Here is a 22,361-nt window from a genome sequence, read left to right on the forward strand (position 1 = left end):
TGATTACCATTCCTGAAGGACGGAGAGACACAACACAACATTATTTTCCTTCTTGTGCTTTTGGTTGCCCAAACAACATTTTTGGAATAAAGGAAAAATTCACTTATAGATCCCATCCTCTAACAAATTAGATTGTTAAATTATTTTTCTTGCTCATTAGAGAGAGAGAGAGAGAGAGAGAGAGAGAGAGAGAGAGAGAGAGAGACATTTGTGACCATCATCACATGGAAAGTATTTAGTCTTCTGGGCTACCATTTACCATCATCCCCTCACCATTCCCCATGTCACTACATCATCTTCCACTCAGTGATTAATAGCTGTGTGTTCTTCCATGAAGTGGCTATGCTGTGCTTGCTGTGCTGTAGTCATCTGTTTCTTTACTGTGGGATTCCTGGATGTTTGTTTTATATTGCTACTACAAATGCCTCTTTGTTACCTTTGTCCCCCCCACCCCCCCACTTTTTAAATTATTGTATTATATGTGTATATATCTTCCCATTGCCCCCCATCCCACACTCCACTCCCATAATGCCCTTTGTTCCCTTTGTAAACACCAACATAACTATGTGAATCCCCTGCAGGAGATTCATTAGCCTCAGCAGGACCCGAGAGCCCTAAGGGTTAAAAGAAAAAATGAATTCTAATTAAGCAGAAGTGTCTTCAGCAGCCCTTGTCAGAATCACGCCCACAGATTTTTGATGCTAAACTTAGCCCCTTCTAATGTGCTGGCGTCTTCATTTTCCACCTGAACTTATTAGCCAGACCTTCAGTGAGGAGCATCAGCGATGTGACAGTTTGAGATCTCCCTCCTCCTGCCTATTGCATACAGACAGGCCTTGACTCCCCACCCGTGGAACAGAGTGCTGCCTGCTGTCCATTCTCTCCCCCTCCCTTTTCCCTGGGGCCTCTCAGGGGGTGCTGCAGAAGGACCAGGGCCAGGCCTCATACCCCCCGAGGGCTGCAAATGTAGACCTTTGGCTTCCTGTCCTGTGAGGAGGCGACACACGCGGTCACAGAGGCATCAGAGGATGGAGGGAATGAGACACTCACCTTCTAGTGGTGACCTGCTGCCTGTCATTGGAACTCATTGCTTCCAGGGCACTGGGAAGCAATTTTCCCATCAACGTCAAATGACGCCTTCAATTTGGTAGCCATAGTCATATCATTATGAGAATGTGTCTTTATAAATGTAAATATTTTAAAGGCTTAATGTGTTCTATGAAAACATTTAAAAATTTTTTTTTCAATTACAGTTATATTCCATATTATTCTGTATTGGTTTCAGGTGTACCATATAGTGTTTAGACAATCATATGCTTTACAAAGTGTTTTCCCCAATACTTCCAGTGTCCACCTGGCACCATCCATAGTTATTACAATATTATTTCAGAGCTATATTTGCTCTGTTATACTTTATATCCCCAAGGCTATTTTGTAACTACCAGTTTATACTTCTTAATACCTTCCCCTTTTTCACCCATTCCCCAACCCTCCTTTCTTTTGGGAACATCAGGCTGTTCTCTGTATCTATGAGTGTTTCCATTTCAATGTCAACATTTTTAAATACATTTTTAAAAAAATACATTTTTATTGATTTTTAGAGAGAGAGGAAGAGAGCGGGATAGAGAGAAACATCAATGAGAGAGAAACATCAGCGATAGGGTGCCTCCTGCATACTCCCTATTGGGGATTAAGCCCCAAATGCCATCATGTGTCTTGATCGGGAATCACTGGTGACCTCTTGGTTAATGGGTCAGTGCTCAATCATTGAGCCACACCGGCCAGGCTAAATACAACTTTTGTGTCTTGTTGTAGGGTCCTTATTATCTTCTAATATACTGGTCCTACCTTGATGGGGGTCTCATTGCCCACTGTGTGCATTTTATGCCTTGAGTGGCCACAGTGACAACAGATAAAGGGGAGACAAGAACCCAGGTGGACCCAGCAAAGCTCAAGAACAATTAAAACCCCAATTAGGTTATTCATTGCTTTGCTTCAATGTACTCAAGTAATAGTAATAATTTAAAAAGACTAATCCATTCAAATAAAAATGGAGACTTGGCCACATGGCTGTATTGAATTATCTAGGTTATCCGTTGATTATGACTTAAAACCACAAGTCCTCAAAGCCTTCTCTGAAACCCTTGGGGCCAGGTAGGTTTTGGAATCCCGGATGTTCAAGTTTTCCTTTAGAAAGGGAACATGGTGCATATATTATCCTACACCTTCCGCAAGGTCTGTAATCAAATGCATTAACATGTCTGCAGCAAAACATATCCTGCGAGGGATCGATTCGGACTATAAATAGCCCACGTCCCATCAGGTCAGGCTCTGCCTTTCAATGAGATTGCTGCAATCCTTCAGGAATAGGGTGGGTGTCTGGGGATTTAATAATTGCAGATTGTGGATTTTTTTTTAATTTATTTTGGTGAGGGTTTTTGTTTTGTTTTTTTTTTGTAAAGTTTTGTCTGTCTCTATTACTCCTGCCCAGTCATTCAATCTGTGTGAAAAGTAGCATGAGGCATTTTTTTTTCTTTCTTTCTTTCTGGAAATTACAAAGAGACCAGGATGATGGGCAGGTCATTCTTTGAAAAAGGGGGGAGGGGGCGGGAGGGAAGGAGAGCAGGGGAGTCAATGTTTATGCCTTTGGGCGTTGCAGTTATGTTATTTATCAAGCAGGCTAACCAGGGTGAAGCAACTTCTTCTCCTTTCAGCCTTGTAAGCACATCAAAGGAGAATGCTCCAAAGAATGGGCCCAGTTACCCTAATTACATCCTACCAGCTGGCCACGGGCGCCATGAGGATCTCAGGGAGGGAAATTAGGTTGATGATCTGGGATGGCCGCATAAATTTTCTCTGTCTCGACCCGAAAATATCCCCTCCAGCCCCATAATCTTGTGATATCATGGAATTTTCTAATTAAGAATATTGGCAGAAACCCTCTTAATATTTTATAAGAAAAGGAGCTGCATGCAGGGCTTCTCAGAGCCAGTAATTATTCACCCTTTTGAAGATGCTCTCGGCAATAGCCAGGACTGAGCGTGGGGCTTCTTTCCCTGGGCACCACCAGCTGGACTGAAAGGTTGCTGTGGGAGCCCCCGTCACTCCCAGCTGTTCAGGGGAGAAGGAAAAGGGAAGGGAAAACCTCCGAGAAGAATGGAGGAGAGGCAGCTTCTCTCCTCCTGGGTTTTAGGAAGGAACTTTAGAATGCAGGGGTGGTACCTTATCTTCTCATGCCCATGTCCCATTAACTAGATTGCTGCTGATAAAATGGCAGCGTTATTTAAAACTAGAGGCCCGATGCACGAAATTCATGCAAGGGGCTCAGCCCTCCCAGCCCCGGCTTTATCCAGAAGGACATCCGGAAGGTCGTTTGACTGTCTGGTCTAATTAGCATATTAAGATTTTTTTAATCATAGAACCAAAATGGAATTCCATGGCATAAAAATTGGCCTAGGACTAACAATCCAGGTACAACAAAGATGTCTTCATCATTTAAACATCACTCTTTCCTGGTGCCTTTTAAGTTAGATGGTTTTATTTTTGCTTTTACCTAGAATGGGTCAGGCCTTTTTTTTTTTTTTTTTTTTTTACAAGACACAACGCTTTGTCTAGTCTCCGTACCTTTCCTTGTCGTATTTCAAAACCAGTCCTGCCCATCCCACAAATGAAATGCGTGGGAACTTCTTAGAGATGTGAGCCTCTAAAAAGGAGGAACTCGCAGATACACTCTTTTGTTAGCCTTGGCTTTCCTCTGGTTCCGAACAACGTCCAGGACACCTTGGAAAGATGAGACAATGTCACTAAAGACCAGCCTGTGGGGGCAGAGGAAGGGCAGATGGAGGCATATTTGTGGGCTCATGGTAACCCTTTCTACCACTGTCAGCTGAGTGAGGCAAGGCCTCAGAAAATAAAGCAGTTTTCATCAAGGTTTGAGGAGTGCCCTATGCCAAAAAGAACTTCAATGGAACAGAACCTCATATAATATCTTATGATAAAATAAATACAAGTCATAGAAATAAGACGAGCAATCAAGTTTGCAAGGCATGATGGATCCAAGGGTGCGCTTAGTAGCAAAAAAGCATGCCATAAAGTCCCCGACTTTTGCCCATGGTGGGCCCCTGATTTAGTGTTAGGGAGTTTCAGCATTCTGTCCACTCAGTCCAAGGAAGACATTTTATCAGTGACATGTTCACAGTGTCCATGAAGTAAGCACAAACCAGGTGCCCGGGGAGAGCACCCCCCCCCCCCCCCGACGCTGAGGGTAGAGAAAACCAGCCTCCGGTACTGCTGCAGGTTGGATGGTTTCTGATCATCCCTTTCTGCTCAGTGTGAACTAGAGGTGTTATGCTAAGCTTCATCTCACCAAACGCAATTTTATGGCGTTGGCAGGGGAGAGGTGCTAAAAAAAAAAAAAAAAAAAAAAAAAAAAAAAAAAATCAATGTTGAGTGCAAAATCAAAGGGAGTCAATACAGAAAGAAAATCCAGGACAATCTATTTTTTATTTAGGTGCATCTTACCAGACACTAGATTCGCTAGGACGTTTTCGGAACTCCGCCACATTTTGGGATAACTGAATTACAGAAATTTGACCCTGTAAGGAACTTCAGTAACCAGCTCCCCACCACCCCTCTCTTTTTCCTAGATGAAGAAATGAAGGCTCAGCAAGGCTAGGTAATTTTAAGGTTGCACAGTGATTAGCAGTGGATCTGGGGACCAGAAGATTCATTTCCTGCATCTCAGCCTATTGCATTTGGACATCAAAGGATGCTTAAAAGTCTAAGTTTGGGCTCAAGCTTTCAGAGGTCATTAAAACCATGTTACTTGTAGAAATACTTTTTTTTTTTAAATCCTCACGCAAGGATATATATATTTTTATTGATTTCTATTTTATTTTATTTTATTTTATTTTATTATTTTTTTTGTGTGAGAGAGGAAGAGAGAGAGGAGAGAGAAACATAGATGTGAGAGAAACATCGATGGGTTGCCTCTTTTATGAGTCCTGACCGGGGATCAAACCTGCAACTTAGGTATGTACCCTGACAGGAATCGAACCCACAACCTTTTGGTGGATGGGACAGTGCTCCCATCACTTGAGCCACCCAGCTAGAGCAAAAAGCTTTGTTTTAAGCATTCAGCGGGGTGCAGACAGTTAAATGCAGAATGGAGTTCCTTTTCCTGCAAACAGGTCATTTTTCTATTATTAATTATCTTGTAACCTGTTGAAAATCAGATTTTTTCTAACTGCCTTATTGTTCTATTCCCAGAATTGGTTAGAAGACCTTGTTATATATAAACACTGTCTTTGAGTTGGTGCCAGGGAGAACATTCTTGTAGATGTAAGAACATTTGCTCCTCACAAGATTTGAAAAGAGCAGAGGAATATTTTTTTTTCCTGGTTCCTTCCTTTATGAAAGAATTATTTCTATGATGATCTTTCTTTGGAGAACTCAAAGTGACATGTTTGCCTTTATATTTCAGAGCAAGGACTCGGAAGACAAGATTTTTATCCTTTGTAGAAAAGCAATCACTTTAGAGTTTAAAAACAGAATTAGGCCGAGTAGAAAATATCAAATTATCTCAGATCACGCATCGTTTTAATTGAAAACATTTCTTTTCTAAATGAACATTTGGAAAAGGATTCAGGCGATGTGCTCTTACATGATTTGAGTGGAGGCAGAATTGCAGCACTTAAAAAAAAATGCATTCAGGTCATCTTTATTTCTTCCCTATTGCTGCCAGCTCTGAGTTTATTTCTCTGGTAGTGTTTCTGATTCCCAAAGCTCTGTTGAAAAGGGGGTGTTATCTTATATCCCCTTTTAAATCTGTGCTTCTGTTTCCTATGGAGAGGCTGCAAAGGGCCCTAAAGTCACCAAAACAATTTCCCAGCAAGTAAGTGTGACCACCACTGTACACAAGACAAACCAAAGAACGAAGGAGAGCCCTGCAAGGCTGGGACCAACGTGGGCATTCCCATAGGTCAGAGGGGACCAGGCTTGGTTTTGATTGCCCATCTTCAGCTCCGCAACAGTCTCATTCTGATCCCCTGCCCACCCAAAGGAGCATACGTGGGGGTCCATTGTGGTGGAAGAGGACCATCACTTGGAAACTAAAAAGCCTGTGTCAGGGATTTTTATCAGAGTCCCGATTTTAGTGGAAGGACAATGATCCATGTGTTGGTATAAAAAGTAAAATTTCAGGTCTGTCCATTTATATCACTCAAATTGCCTATGTTTGGAGTGGTTGACGTATATGACCTGCTTACTCAGCTATTTTTTACATCATTTCCAATTTCCTGGATTTAGTTATATTATTTAAAAGTTTTTAGTCATTCATTAAACACACACACACACACACACGCTTTGTTGAGGCCCTAGTATGTGCCAGGCTGTGTAACTTAAGAAATGATTTAGCACTTGTAAAAATTAATTCAAAATATTATTTACAGGCAACATGGCAAGCACTAATGCTGGTGGTAATTCAAAGAGAAAGCAGGCTTTGTAGGATGATTGCAGCCATATAAAAATGGGGCAGCCCTAACCAGTTTGGCTCAGTGGATGGAGCATTGGCCTGCGGACTGAAGGGTCCCAGGTTCGATTCTGGCCAAGGGCATATGCCCAGGTTGTGGGTTCAATCCCTATAGGGGGCGTGCAGGAGGCAGCCAATCAATGATTCTCTCTCATCATTGATGTTTCTCTCTCTCTCCCCCCCCTTCCTCTCTGAAATCAATGAAGAAATAAATATATTTAAAATAAATAAATGAATAATAAAATAAAAATGGGGCAAATCAGGTATGGAACAAGGGAAACGAAAACTTTTACATTAGATTCGAGTGGTTACAGAAAAGTTTTAAAAATAATTACAATTTTTATTAACTTCTAAAGGAAACAAATATATATTTAAATATACGTACCATTCAAGCAAGATGATTCTGGATAATTCAAGCCATTAGAATTCTCCCCTGTGTCCTTCATTCCTGTATCTACAATGCCTAGCCCTCAGTCTGGCACATACAGGTTTTGCCAACCTTTGCTGAATGAAGTAATTCAAGTCCAAAAAAATGATAGATCCTTTCTTAATTTGGAGCGATGGCCTCTTCGGTTGGTCTGATTCTCACAAAGGCCAGCCTGGCATTCGGCCTTGTGTGTAGCCGGCAACACTGCCACTGATCCTTGGCCCTCTTTGTTTTATTTACAGGGATCTTTTGCACCATCTCCCTCTGCACGTACGCCGCCAGCATCTCCTATGACTTGCACCGCCTCCCGAAGCTCATCTACAGCCTGCCCGACGACGTGGAACACGGCTACGGCTGGTCCATCTTCTGCGCCTGGTGCAGCTTGGGCTTCATCGTGGCAGCCGGAGGGCTCTGCATCGCTTACCCTTTCATTAGCCGGACCAAGATGGCACAGCTCAAGTCTGGCAGGGACTCCACGGTATGACTGTCCACCCTCAAGGTCACCGCTCGGTGGCCCGTCCACGGGGCAGAGGACTCCCGAGGGGAACGGAGTGGCGTTGGCATCAGGATCCCAAGCACAAAGCGGTCTCTGACATTCCAGCCTGTTGCCTGCCAGCCGTCTCTGGAGGACTGATACCAACCTCCCCACCCTCCTAAGGACAAGACTACTGTGGACTCAAGTGCTTTAAGGACTACGTACGCTTTGACTGTGAGGAATAGGGAGCCAGTGCCATAGAACACGGCTAGGTTTCAGGCCAGGAGGAGGTGGTGGTGGAGGGATCGGTAGGATTGCCACCCATCGCAGAACGTTTGTATATAACAATGACCTGAGAGTCACTTCTCTTTGCAAAAGGATTCATCGCAAAGCAAGTCTAATTTTCTTGTCGTTGGGCCATGCTTGTTACATTTTCTTACACGCCTCTTCAGAACTTGTCCTGTTGGTGTCTCGTTTGTGTCGGCACCAAATGTCTGTGGATGTTCCTTGCCCCAGGAGGAATTCTTCTGTTGCCTTATTTATTTTTGAATTGAAGTCTCTTCTCCGTCGTCGTACTGGACTCGAAACCATAAGGAAAGCAGATCAGCTGTGTTAAGAGCTATTTCGTGACACTATGCAGTATTGTTTGAAGTCCTGCCTGTTGTCTCTTTACGTTCACTGAGTTCTGCATTAAATGACTGCCACCTTGTTAATCTGGGCGTGTTTTCCGGTCTTTCAGCCGTAGTAGCATGCTTCCCAGCTTACAGACAGATGAGAACCTTGTTTTAATAAGACTGTCACCAAGCCTTTCTAATCACTCCATTTCCATTAGGTTGGCCATTGTGGTTTATCTTTTGTATGTAGCAACCACACACTTGGTATGGGGAAAAAATGTCATTAAAATATTTTAAAATATATTTTTATTGAGTTTAGAGAGGCAGGGAGAGGGAGAGGGAGGGAGAGAGAGAAACATCAATGATGAGAATCATGGATTGTCCGCCTCCTGCAAGCCCCCTATTGGGGATGGAGCCCAAAACCTAGGAATGTGCCCTGACCAGGAATTGAACTGTGATTTTCTGGTTCATAGGTCAATACTCAACACATTGAGTCACACCAGCCGGGCTGAAAAATTTTTTAAACCTTTCCATAGTATTTTAAATCTCGCTCCCCTCCCCACTCCCTTTCTCTTCCTTTACCATCTGCCTGATATTTAGCCAGTATTGAGGATACAAGGTCTCTGCCTTTCTCTCTAGACCACCTAGGCCAGTGGTCGGCAAACTGTGGCTCACAAGCCACATGCGGCTCTTTGGCCCCTTGAGTGTGGATACCACGGCCTGGGCGAATCTATTTTGAAGAAGTGGCGTTAGAAGAAGTTTAAGTTGAAAAAATTTGGCTCTCCAAAGAAATTTTGATCGTTGAACTGTTGGTATTTGGTTCTGTTGACTCATGAGTTTGCTGACCACTGACCTAGGCTAGTAGGTTTTAACCTTGGCTGCCCATCAGCGTCATCTATTCCAGTGTTTCCCAACCTTCTCTCATGATGAGAATCACCTGGTGGAGTTGTTAAAACACAGATTCCTGAATCCCAACTAAGAAGTGCTAAACTAGAATTTTTGAGAACATATAGGTAAAATTGCATACCTAACTTAGTGCTCTGTATATAACATCTGTCTTAGAGCACTAGTTAAGTATAGAATTTTACCTATATGTTCCCAAAAATCCTAGTTTAGCACTTCTTAGTTGGGATTCAGGAATCTGTGTTTTAACAACTCCACCAGGTGATTCTCATCATGAGAGAAGGTTGGGAAACACTGATCTATTCCTTCAATTGCACCTACACTGGACCCCACCCCAGGCCAATTGACTCAGAATGTCTGCAGCTGGGCTCCAGTGTTACTAAAAATACACCGCAGATAATTCTGACCTGCAGGTGGGATTGAGGCCACTCTTCTGTGCCAGGGCGGCAGTTACCACCTCCGCCGCTAACATTTATTTACCTCCTACGATGTGCTAGTGACAGGGCTTTGTTTTTTCCAGGCGTCACTTCATGTAATCCTCTCCATCTCTAAGGTAGGTGCTCTCATTCCGTTTTCCTAGTAAGGAAGCTGAGGATCAGGCGCAGAGTGCCTGCCTTATTTTTTCCCCCTCAGTTCTTTCCCTACATGTGGGGGTAGGACACACGGCTTAAATCCTTCCATTGTGTTTCCTTATCTGTAACTGGAAGGGTGGGCACTAGCTCACTTCTAAGCTTTTTCTCTTCACTCCAACATTGTCCTCTATTCTGTACACAATGTGTAATAACAATGCTCTTTAAAATAGGAGAAAAAAATGCCATATCCAGAAGTAAGACACTCCGAGTTTTTAATTTCAGAAAAGATACATAGTCTTCCTTCTTTTCAAACACTGATTCGGTTCTCATAAAAGGCTAGCGATCATCTACCCTTCTTCCCTGACAACCAAAGCCTGATTTTCAAGTATCTTCAGTGTTTGGAAGAGGTTAGATGACCCCAGAGACTGCACGAGCGCTCGCAGAGGCCTGTGGGTATGATCCCTGGCCTTCTTGCAGGCCTGTTTAATAAACCCTTCCCTGGGTGAGATCAGAGATACGCGGCACGGAGCAGTTATTTTTATTTATGACTTATGTGGGAGATTCTCAAAGCGGGAGAGCTGTTTCTTTGAAGTCTCCTTTACAGATCCCCGTGGAAGATGTCGAGACGCTCGAGCATTTATATTCCAACCACCAAAGCGGTGTCTGAGCGACTGACTTTTGAAGTGTCTGAGAAGCTTCCTAGGGGCTGGGGGTGAGAATGGAAGAGAGCCTCGGAGGGATGGGAGGTGGCAGGGTTCATGCACCAGAAAGATTTGCCCCGAAGCTGGGAGAGTTCCGTTAGGATTCAAACGTGTGCTGGCAGGAACAGAGCCTCCCGCCTTCCAGCCAGAGCAAGCTCCCAGTGAGGAGCAGTGTGTGCCCACGGCTTCTGCCTTCTATTCACTGTCAGGAAGTGCGATCAGATGTTGCCAAAGCCTAGCGTTTGGCCCCCCAGTCCTGGGGCTGCTCGTAGGGTTATTTTCTTAATTAGCTTTCGAATGAAGACGATTGAAATGGCCGCTGCAGTGCTGAGTGGGGCAGAATAATTTATGGAGACGATGTTTTTCTCCTTCTGTTCTCTCTGGCCCACTGCTAGTTGCATGCCTGTAGCCAGACTGTATTTCTTTGCCTCGGGGGTTGTTTTTTCGTGTGTGTCTGTGTGTGTGTGTGTTTTGCCAGATAGAAAGCAGAAGCAGCTGAGCTCATTGCATGAGGATACCGTGGGTCCGGGAGGGAGGTCAGGCCAGAGGACTGACCGTGGGTTAGCAGAGTTCAAGGGCATCCCAGAGGCTGGAAAGAGAAAAGGGTGGCAACCCCGTGAGGAGGCGGGCCTCACGCCCGGTGATGTGACGGTGTCAGTGAGGCAGGGGAGTTAGATGCTCGGAGAACCTTGGACCGTCAGAAAAGGGAAACTGAGACAGTTGGTTAGACAAATGGGGCCAAACAAATCAAACAATTGACAGCCAGTTAGGGAATCACAAGACCTTATCTTCCCTAAACCAAGGACACTTGAGAGCAAATAATTTGCGCGCCCCCCCCCCCCCCCCAACCACAGCGTAAACAGCTTAAATCACCCCGTCAGGGACATAGATAACAGAGACCTAATTAGTACCATTTTGTGGCAGCCAAGTCCATGGACTGATAAAGACAGGGGGGGAAAATAACAAAACAAAACAAAGAATGAGAACCAAACAAATTCAAGATACAGGCAGAGCTGACCAGAAAATGACCCTGGTCCCTCTATGCACACATTTTGGTACATCAACATATAATTTAAAAGCACACTTGAAAAACTGATGAATAATCTGCTGAGCCCCCGCCCCCTCAGTGTTCCTGCCCAAAAAAGAGAGAAAAGCCTTAAAGGATGTCCTGTGGGCTTTCTCAGGAGCATGACCAGCGCCTTTTCTGTCTCCTAAACGCGAAGGGGCCCCAGGAGACCAGGGGAGCAGCGGGCAGTGATAGCTTGTCCCGGGCTAATGCCCTGAACCTGTCTCCCAGGCCCCTTTTCTCGGTTTTCAGACGTCTCTAGAGAGCCATTGCAGTCCCACCTTGGCTCTCTTGTGCTGCTGCTTCTATCTCTGGCCCTTCCTTGGTTTCCCACGCCCTGCTTTAATGAAGGCATTCATTCTCCAAGTCTCCTGGACTTCTGCTGTAAAATCTTTCCTGCACAAAGTCAAGAACCTGTGCATCCCAGGTCAGCCCGAGCGAGGCAGACCCGCTCCGGGCCTGGTCCCTTTCTGGGGACGTCAGGGCCTCAGAGGGAATGGCTGTGTGGGGTGTCCAAGGATGCTGGGCTTTTGGTACCAGGGCTCTCACGCCCCAGCTGTGAGCAGTGGGTCGGGAGGGACCAAGCCTTGGAATAAAGGGTTTCTCAGTGATAGCCAGCCTGATCTTCAGAAGGCCCAGAGACATTGGCACACCTGTGCGTGGGTGTCCTTAATGATAATTGAGGGCAAATCCCACCAGCGCTGCAAGATAGAGCTTTGACTAGAGAGTGGATTTACAGAACTCCTGGGATTGAAAACTAAGAATGTTGTCAACGTGCCGTATATGGACAACATTTTTTTTTTTAATATATTTTTTATTGATTTTTTTACAGTGAGTTAGAAACATCGATGAGAGAGAATCATTGATCAGCTGCCTCTTGCACACCCCCTACTGGGGATGTGCCTGCAACCAAGGTACATGACCTTGACCAGAATGGAACCTGGGACCTTTCAATCTGCAGGCCGACGCTCTAGCCACTGAGCCAAACCGGTTCCGGCGTATATGGACAACATTTACCAAAAAAAAAAAAAAGAGAGAAGGCTTTCGTATAGGCCCACAGGCCTCGCCTTTTGACAACGTCATTCTTGGTTTGTTTGCAACGTTAGAACCATTGCTGCCTACTCTGAGGGAACCCTCCCACCTCCCTCATTGGAACACCATGGACCCTTCATAGTCCAGAGTCCAGGATGTGGGAAACCTACATAAAATGTTATTACTCCATAAAAGTTACTATACCTTTAAACAAATATTTACTGAATGTCTGTCTACCTTGGACAGGCACTTGGAAACATCCAAAAAGCAAAACAGACAAAGGTTCTTGCCCTCGTGAAACTTATTGTAATATAAAATGCTCTGAAGTACAAGTGAAAAATGAGATCTTTCAAGCCCCAAATGTTTTCATAAATCCAGGATTCAAGTAAATTGACATAGTAAAATGTTGCTTTTGAATGACATTTTCGTTGGCTGTACATTTTATTTCATATATCCTCAGCCACATAAAGAGTCCATGAACTTGGGTTTTTTTTTTTTTTTTGTTTTTGTTTTTTACTCTCTTAAAGACTTCCCATTTGAAATTTAAGCCCGAGAACGACAAAGGTGTACGGCACAGGTAAGCCGCAGTTACTGAGCGAAAGGTGGAGAGAAGCATGGGATCCTGGAGACTCAGGAGGGCACAAGGTAAAAATCAACAACGTCATGGAGGCCAGTGCGTACAGATGCCAATGCCGCCTCCTTGCTGCCTCCAGGGTGTTGATCAGGCTGTCCCCGTGGCTGGGGTTGCCCATTTCTCCTCTGCCTGGCTCACACTGACTTTCCCTTGTGCCTCAGCTTCAGCACAACCCCCCCCCCCCCCCCCCCCCCCCCGGAAGCCTGTATCCCAATCACCTGTTCACCCCTAACGGGATCAAAGATCCTTGGAAGGTGGAAACTCCCTTGTTCATATATGGTCTCCAGAGCTTCGCCCTGAAAACCAGAGGGTGCTCAGGCATCTTTGTGGAACCAGTGCATGAATTCAGAGCCACAAAGATAAACTCTTCCCTGGGCAGAACTCACTCCCTTAGCGCCAGTTTTAGGGAGCCCATAAAAAAATATACAGTAGTAAACTAGGCTAAATGGAATGAGAATATAGCTTGGCAAGCAAGTAAGCTTCGTCGGAATAATTAAAGGGGCTATTAACCCAAACTAACCCAGATATAACTGGAAATGTGTTATGAATTGAGCACTATGGAACATTTATTTGATGGCTCCAACAGCGTTAAGTTAGTAACCCCAGTGTGGTTTTACACCTCAATTGAGAAGCTTTCCCGTTTATGTTCGGGTATGTTTTAAATCTCTAATTGGAATTCTGAGAGGACCGCTTCAGAAATGACTGCCTTTAAATGCAAAGAGCTCTACTGACCAAGAACTCATTTAAATGGAATTATTTGAATTTCTCCGGGCTCCTGTCCTTTGACCAGAAAGAGAGGAAGTTCTTGCTGCAGGGCAATCACCAATGCTCGAAGATGCTCAGGGCACCCCATTGCATGCAGGGAACATGGCTAGCCAATATATTTCCTCTCTATACACAGCCTATATTTTTGCCAGCCTTCAAAGCAAGATTTCTAATTGTTCTTGAAACTATTGGAATATGTCTTCTTGAAGCTTCTGAGAGGAAAACAAATTGCTTGGCTATAACGTAAGACAATTTTCTGCCTTTATTGTCTAATTTCCCCCCATTAGCATGTAAGTTTTGTAAAGTACTCCCTGCTATATGTAAGACCTTGGGCTACTCGTGGGTTGCCTTCGGCATTCTCTTAGAGTCTCTCTACAAACAGAAATCAGAGGAGACCATGGGGCTGGATGGAGAGAGCAGGGGCAGTGGAACAGGTGAGGTTGCCAAGATAGGCCGAGGTTTGCTGACTGCTGTGAGAAAGCTGGGTTTTATTCTGGCAATGGAAAGCAGTGACAGTGTTTAAAGAAGGGCCATGATGTGATCTGATTTCCACTTTAAGAAAGTCAATGTTGCCTGACTGGTGTGGCTCAGTGGTTGAGAGTTGACCCATGAACAAGGAGGTCACAGTTTAATTTATGGTCTGGGCACATGCCTGGGTTGTGGGCTCTATTCCAAGAAGGGAACATGTAGAAGGCACCTGATCTATGAATCTCTCTCATTATTGATGTTTCTCTCTCTCTCTCTCTTTCTCCCTCTTCTTTCCTCTCTCTGAAATAAAAAAAAATCCTATATAATAAAAGGGTAATATGCAAATTGACCGAACGGCAGAATGACAGGCCAATATGATGTGCACTGACCATCAGGGGGCAGATACTCAATGCAGGAGCTGCCCCCAGCCCACAGGCTCCAATCACCAGATAGGGGTCTGCTGGCCAATGTCTCGGCCAACCTCTCAGTCCCTTCCCTCAGGCAGCAGGCTCAGATCGCCCAATGGTGAATGGGGAACCGGAGGTGGGCAGTGGCAGACTCGGGCGGTGCCAGGCCAAGGCCCCTGCCACACCGGTTGCTCCACTCACAGAGGGTGACAGGAAGTGGGGGGCAGGGCTGGCAAGCAGGCAGGAATGGCCAACCTCTTGGTCCCTCCTCCCAGCCAGCAGGCTCCGATTGCCCAATGGGGAATGGGGAACAGGGATAGATGGCAACTAGGGGAGTGGAGGGGCAGGGATGGCTGCTGGCAGCCAGGGGAGATGGCCCTGATTGCAGGTCAGGCCTAGGGACTATACCTGTGCACTAATTTCATACACTGGGCCTCTAGTATACATATATTTTTTAAAAAAGAGTGTCATTGTTGCACTGGATAGAGAATGGATTGGAAGAAGACAAGAATGGAGGCGAACAAGCTAGGTAGGAAGAGGGTGTTCTAGAAATCCAGGCAACACAACTGGACTGAGAAGGTAGAGAGGAAGTGGAGAGAAGTGGGCGGATACATTTTCTAGATGAAATTGACAAGCCCTGTTTGAAAATTAGAGGGAGAGAGGGGGAGAAGGGTAGGGGCATGATTTAAAATGACAACTAAGCAATTTTTAGAGCTGGGTTATTTACTAAGGCAATATGGTTCTTGTATAAAAGAGGGGATAAGATAACTTGAAAAATAAAAAATGGGGAAAAATATTAAGTTCATGGTAAATCCAGTGTCTCATAGGATGGCATTTATCTTTTACTGAGTGGCGCTCACTCAGGGTTGAAAAGCTGTAGTTGAAAATATGGTCCAGTGACCCCAGTGCTCCTTCTAACTTTTCCAACTGCCAGCCTCACCCTCTTTGTTTGTAGTTGTTTTCCAGAAGCTGCCTCTACCAGGGCTGGCAAATAGGATTCAGCTTGAAGGTGAATTTGGTCAGTTACTGTGACTGGAAAGACTTCAGCCCAGGCCTGGGGGAAAGAATGTAGTAATTATGAGTGAATGGGAAAGGCAGATGTCACACACGGCTCACCCCCAGCTTAAATCACACCGGTTAGACTATTGTCAGCTTTCATTCAGCCCCCATCATGTCTTAGGACTGGTGTTGCCAACACTCACAAAATGCATAGACCACTTCCTGATGATCTGCTTCCCTTGCATGGCCATCTGACGATGCCACCACCATGAGTGTGGGCTGTGAGGATGCAAGAACCATGCCCTCAGGCTCTTAAGGAAATGTTCTATCTGTGGAGTGCTGTCCTCTGGGAATTCTGGGAAGTGCCTTGAAGCCTTGCTGTAAGGGCTCATGGGGGCCTTTGAAAGTCTTGTCCCAGACAAGGAGGGCAGGGACTCGTGCTCCCAGACCACAAAAGGGGCCTCACAGTCACAACCAGAAGTCAAGCTCAGGACCTTTAGTCCTTGAATCAGAAAGCACCTTTTATTTGTATCCCCAAGACTTTGCCCGTCAGTCATGTGGGCTGTGATGATAGCACAAAATACTTGCTTTAGAAACTTGGCCGTGACTGAACTAAACTTCACTCGGTGGCTTCAGTGGGCCTCAAACTCATCCCTCACAGGTAATTCACATCCCATCTTATCACACCTGTTAAAGCTGTTAGACATAAGAATGCAAAAGGAATCCAGAGATCGGCATTCATTGGTAAGGTCTTTGCATTTCTCCCTAACCCTTAGTTTTAGACTCTCTTGGGTGCTTAAACAAACACACAACACGCACCTCTTTATTTATTTATTTATCTATTTATTAAATATATTTTATTGATTTTTTTAGAGAGAGGAAGGGAGAGGGATAGAGAGCTAGAAACATCAATCAGGTACCTCCTGCACACCTCCCAACTGGGGATGTGCCTGCAACCTTAATGAGAATCGAACCTGGGACCTTTCAGTCCACAGGCTGTATCCACTGGTCTCGGCCACACCTCTTTTAAAGCATTAAGAGGATGGTGCAAGAGTCCCATTCCTGTCAATTGCCAGGTCTCCTTCATTCTTGTCAAGGTTAGATACAAAGAAATGGAAAAGAAAGCCCTCATCCTCAAGTCCTCTCTCCAGTTCTGTCCCTTGGTGTTGATGAGAAGCCCAAAGGACTGACTCCCCGTTTCCTCTGTGACTCTCCCAAGCCACGCTCTTTGCACACACCCCTTCTTTATGGATGGAGAACTCAGGCTCAGAGAGGTTGAATAACCTTCCCTCGGGCACTAAGTGGCAGAGCCAAGGTTTGGATTCTGGCCTGTTCACTCCAATCGCTCCACTTTCTCGGGTAAAAGATACGGATCACTTACCTGAGACCCAGGAACAATACCAATAGTGCATTTTAAAACAATATCCGGGCTTATTTCTCAAAATTGTATACATCTAGATAGCTTCACCTTCCCCTTCATTTTTCATGGTTGCCCTTGGAAGTGACTGCTTTGCAGTTTTTAACCAAGCTACGATGTTTCTAAACCGGAGCACACACGGCCCTTTGGAATTCTGTAAAGAATGCCAGGCCTATTTTTATAAGCACAGAACCTCTCCTCATGTGGCTGACCTTCAGGAGACCCCGTACTCTGCAGTAGCCTAAAGGTATGACAGCAATTTTAATTAACTTCTTGGCACTCCCCCTCCAGAGCATTTTAAGAAATTCCCCTGTCACCAGGGCTGCTGAAAGATTAATATTTAAGTGGGTAGGTCTTCCTTACTTTGCCCCGTGAAAGCATTCCCGTTGGCTTTTAAAAAACTATTAAATGAAAGCTATTATTAAAAAAAAAAAAAAAAAGGCTAGATCATTTTGTGGTTAGAGAGAGAATGAGAACTAGAGACTCGTGGATTTCAGTCCTGGTTAGTGACTGTCTTCCTGCGTGGCCTTGGAAGTCCATCTCTTCCTAATCTCTGGAGACGGTCATGGGCTGATGTGCCTTCCGAGGGTGTTTGGCGATCACCCCCCATTTGGCTCAGTGGACAGAGCTTCGGCCTGCAGATGGAAAGGTCCCAGGTTTGATTCCAGTCAAGGGCATGTGCCTTGTTGTGGGCACATCCCTAGTAGGGGGTGTGCAGAAGGCAGCTGATCGATGTTTCTAACTCTCTATCCCTCTCCTTTCCTCTCTGTAGAAAAATCAATAAGATATATATCTTTTTAATAATAATAATAATAATAATAATGATGATGATTTAAAAAAACTAATAAAACCTCAAGACAGGGAGGTATCTGAAGGTTCTGACTGTCATTCCTGTCAACAATGGAGGACACTGAGACTGGGCATTAACCAGGGTCTCCCAGCCTGTCTCTAGCAAGGTGTCTAACTCCCCAGGCGATGCTCTAACCGGGGTTGAGGTTGGCATAAATGAGTAAGTGCCTGTACTCCTGCAAACATATCCATGGAGCAGCAGCCCCTGCTTTATGTGCCTGTGCTGTGGCTACAGTAAATCACTCGCGTACAACAACCTGTCTCTCACATAAAATGGACCCGGGAGTTGAAACTAAACCAACTGTGAAAAGTAAACTGGGGGAGATAAAACATGTGATTAATGCAGTATTGATTTAAAGAATGAGCCACTTCTTAAAGAGTTTTCCCAATAAAGTAACAGAGTAAAGGGTGTTCATAGGAGTGAAGAATGGTGTTAGGAGAACTGAAGTGAAAGTGAGCTGGAGGAAGGCTGCTCAGGGATAGAGAGCCACCTGGAGCCACGTGGGACCACATGGAGCGGGACTCATAGACTCCCTCCCACAAACATATAAAAAAAAAAAAAAACCCACAGAAAAGCAGGTCCTGCAGGAAGCCAGACAAGTGAAGAATGAAACGGGTGAAGCTGAAATTGAGCACAATTTCATTAGTTTTTAAAGCAATCAGTGATACGCCTACACAATCACAAAGGGTGTCGCGGAAAATGTCAAGCTTTTACCTAGTAATGACTGAGCAACTGGTTCTCTGTTGCATGATTCCATAGGCTTCAATGTCACAAAGGAAAAAAAGGGAAAAGAAATCTTCCTTTGGGCATTAGCAGTTGAAAATGTTTTATTTTTTTTCCTTTGGGACACTGGAATGCATACGATCCAAACGAGAGGGAACTCAGTCTAGCATCCTGGGACTTTCTGTCTCTGTCCATTTGGTTGGAGGAGACCATGCGAAGTCATCTGCATGTGGCCATTGGTTTACCTGACCTGTACTGAGTGCCTAGTATTTGCCAGAGACTGACTTCAGTGCAGGGGACAATCAGTGAGCAAACCAAGAAAGCCATTCCCTGTAAGAGCTATCACTGTAATGCAAAGAGACGGACAATAAGCAGACAGTGGTGGTGCTAGAAGGGGAAATGGAAACCTCTAGAATAGCATGTGAAGGGTCAGGCGATGGCTCATTTGGATAGGGAGACCAGGGATGGCCTTGCTAACAGGGGACATTTGAGCAGAGAGCCTGAGCAATGCAGGTATGTGGAAAAGTGTCCAGGGGAGAGGGGATAGCAAGGACAAAGGCCTGATATGGGTCTGAGCTGTGTATATTCCATGGTCAGCAAGAGGGCAGAACAGAGGGGAGAGTGTCAGAGATGAAATTAGAGGGGGATCAAGAGCCAGCTCAAGACTTCGAGTTTTATTCTGAGTAAAATGGAAAGTGATTGGAGGATTTGGAGCGGGAAAGTGATACGACTTACAGAAAAACAATAACTAAAAAATCCTCTGGTCCAGTGAATTAATTTCCCCCGGTTCCCATGTTAATACCCCGTGTTAGGGTTTTGGCTGGTGACATGGGCTATGAAAGAATTCACAACTGAGAGAAGAGATAGATTCAGAGAGGAAGTTTATTTCACTTTCCCCAAAGGGAGAAGGCCTGTGCATTGCTAATCGATACATGGGCAAGAAAAGAAAGGGCAGCTTCCCCTTTTAAGCCCTGGTTGTTGCTAAGCAACAAGGAAGGGATGGGAACCCTGGGCTGAAGTTGAGCAGGCATCAAGGGGGGTTGTCTTGAAAAGTTTGTTTGCTTTGTAGGAAACAGTCCAGGAAGATGTTCTAGGGAGGCATCTCACCAGTGTTTTTCCTGAGCCTGAAAAACATGCTTAGGGCAAAAGTTATGAAGAATTCAAAGGAGGCTTGTTTGAAGGGGAGAGGGAAGAGAATTTTTTACTAACTAGAGACTCCTTGGTGTGAATTATCCCTGAGTTGTAAAAAAAAAACAGCAGGGGAAAGGGGTTTGCAAGAATGTAGCCTTGAAAGTAGCTTGTCTTGTCTTGCAGTTAGAACACAGGGGCTGTTTGAGTCAGAGAAGTTAACAATCATGGGGTTTAATTACCAGGTGCTTGTGGAAGGCCTCAGCAAATAAAAGAAAGCCCCCTCCCCCCCCTTTTTTTTCCCTCCTGTCCTAATGTTATGCCCAGATTTCAAGATCCCTAAGGACCACCAGGGAGCTGAGTCTGATGCAAAAACAAAAGAGCCTTTATTCAAACTCGAGCCTGGTCTCCCTACCTCTACCGACGCAGCGGCAGGATGCAGAGAGCCCCGAGCTCGGAAAGTGTGGTCTTTTTATAGAGTTTAGGGTTGGGTGGTGGGGTGATGCTCGGACCACTGAGTTGGCTGGTTCTGATTGGTGGGGCGAGGGCCAGGGTCTGGTTACGCTGGGTTACTTCCCTCTGTGTTTCTATTGGCTGATTTAAGGGTGGGTTGGGTAATTGATATATTTTATACAAGATGGAAGACACAGTACAAAACGGAGTCAGTCCTGCTCTGCCCTTGAAAGAAGGCCTACGTGCTGGGAAGGGGCCATGAGACCGTATCTCAAGGCCTGGCCTGGTGTCAGTACTGATAACTCTATCTGGGGCACAGTCCACGGCCTCTCTGGAAGCATGCTCCAACATTCTCACTCTCTAACACTAACACCTAGAGTCCAGGACTGGGGATTAGGGGCCCCTTGACAGAATACATGGTTCAGATGCATGCTCTTCCAAGCTGAACTCCATCTCAAACAGTCCAGGCATCTCAAGGGTAGGAGTCACCAAAGGGCAGCCAGAGGGATGGCCATTAAAAGGTAGACATAAAGTGTAAGAGACAGGGGGGCAGGCAGAAAGGGGACCCAGAGTAATTGCTCTCATTTGTCACACTCTTGAGCAGGCAGTTCCTGCTGAAGGAACTTGATGAAAACTGACAATATCAAATGACTGGCACTCTGGTGGCAAACTTATACTTCCGACCTCCTGATTCTCTTGAATGAGCCTGTCTGATGTAAAGCTTAGCTCTTCAAGCACCTAGGCAAGTTTTCAGTTGTTTCTTTAAACTCCCAACAAATCCCTTACCTTTTTAATCTTATTTTCCTGGGCTCTGCTCATCTTTCTCTGTCAAGCTTTTTTATTTTATTTTATTTATTCATTTATTTATTTATTTTTGAGAAGGGTTTCATCGCTCCACTTCCAGAAGTCAGAAATAATCCTATCTCTCACATACTTGGACTTCCGACTGGCACCTTCCCATCCATGATTTCCTCTTCCTAAAAAGCCAACACAGCAACATTTCCATCAAGACCAATTTATCAAGGAGCATCCCCAGAGCCTGACACATAGCAAGTATTCAGTAAATGCTTGATAGCTGAATGAATGATAGAGTAAATGTATGAGTGAAAGAATGAGAGAATTGAAAAGGCCAGAATGCTAGGGGAAAGTGGTGTTGGTATAATAAGCATAAAAATACTTACCTGATGCCCTGATCTGTCTGGCTCAGTGGATAGAGCTTGGGCCTGCAGACTGAAGGGTCCCAGGTTCGATTCTGGTCAAGGGCATGTACCTTGTTTGCGGGCACATCCCCGGTAGGAGGTGTGTAGGAGGCAGCTGATCGATGTTTCTCTCTCATTGATGTTTCTAACCCTCTATCCCTCTCTTCCTCTCTGTAAAAAATCAATCAAATATATTTTTAAAAAATATTTACTTGAGATTTCTCAGTTACCAGGATATCTTTCTGAAGACCTTGCATCTCACCTAATTTTAGCCCAAAGGCTTTCTTTCACAGCTCCTTGAACAATTATATTTCTCTGGTATCTAAGTGAGGGGCTCCTCTTGAAAGTCAATGTATTTTGAATCCTTGATGAGACTTGGCATTCTTATGGAGAAAGTCGCTGTCTCCTTGACAGCTATCTCTAGCGTGATTTTATTCAGGCCTTGGTTCTCTTCTAACAGGAGCTGGTTTTAATTAGTTTGAAAACTACTTATTGTCCTTATGTGTCACACACACCTGGTGCCAAAGGAAAAATATTATAAACTACTCCAACTATAAGATAACCTTACATTTTGGAAAGTGGTCCCAAAGCTTTTTTGTCTTATATACGTGATATTAAAGATATCCCAGCGAAACTAAAACCATGACTTAATTCTATGAAATACACTGTGATAATTGGAACCGCTGCCTCTTATAATCTCCACCGTCATTTGAGTCACTGAAGAAGCATGTTTTTCTACCTGACGTTTGCTGCTTCGTGGTTACATACACAAAGGTGTTCATCCCCGTACATATTATTTCTTCTTAAAGATGTAAGGCTTAGTCACAGAATTAAAAAAAATAAAAAATGTATTGTTCAAAGTCTTTGTAAGACCAAAACATTAAAAGTACTTGGGAGGGGACACTCCATCGGAGCATGAAATAGGCCTGCACAAAAGGAGTGTGTTTCCGTAACACAGGTGTGTGGGACAGGGTGTCCAGTTACAATGAACAGAATCTA

At 44.7% G+C, this 22,361-nt stretch overlaps 1 protein-coding gene across 1 annotated transcript in view; it reads left to right on the top strand.

Annotated features, from left to right (window-relative positions):
* The window catches only part of TMEM178A (transmembrane protein 178A), a 45,376-nt gene extending 37,232 nt beyond the window's left edge, over positions 1 to 8,144 (top strand). Inside the window, exon 4 of the mRNA XM_084900719.1 lies at positions 7,199 to 8,144. Coding sequence (XP_084756845.1) covers positions 7,199 to 7,440 — 242 coding nt within the window. The 3' untranslated portion in view covers positions 7,441 to 8,144. The remainder of the gene's footprint in view (positions 1 to 7,198) is intronic.
* The last annotated feature ends 14,217 nt before the right edge of the window (positions 8,145 to 22,361 follow it).

The sequence above is a fragment of the Pipistrellus hanaki genome, assembly GCF_964339955.1.
Source record: "Pipistrellus hanaki genome assembly, chromosome: 12".
NCBI classification, from domain to species: Eukaryota; Metazoa; Chordata; class Mammalia; order Chiroptera; family Vespertilionidae; genus Pipistrellus; species Pipistrellus hanaki.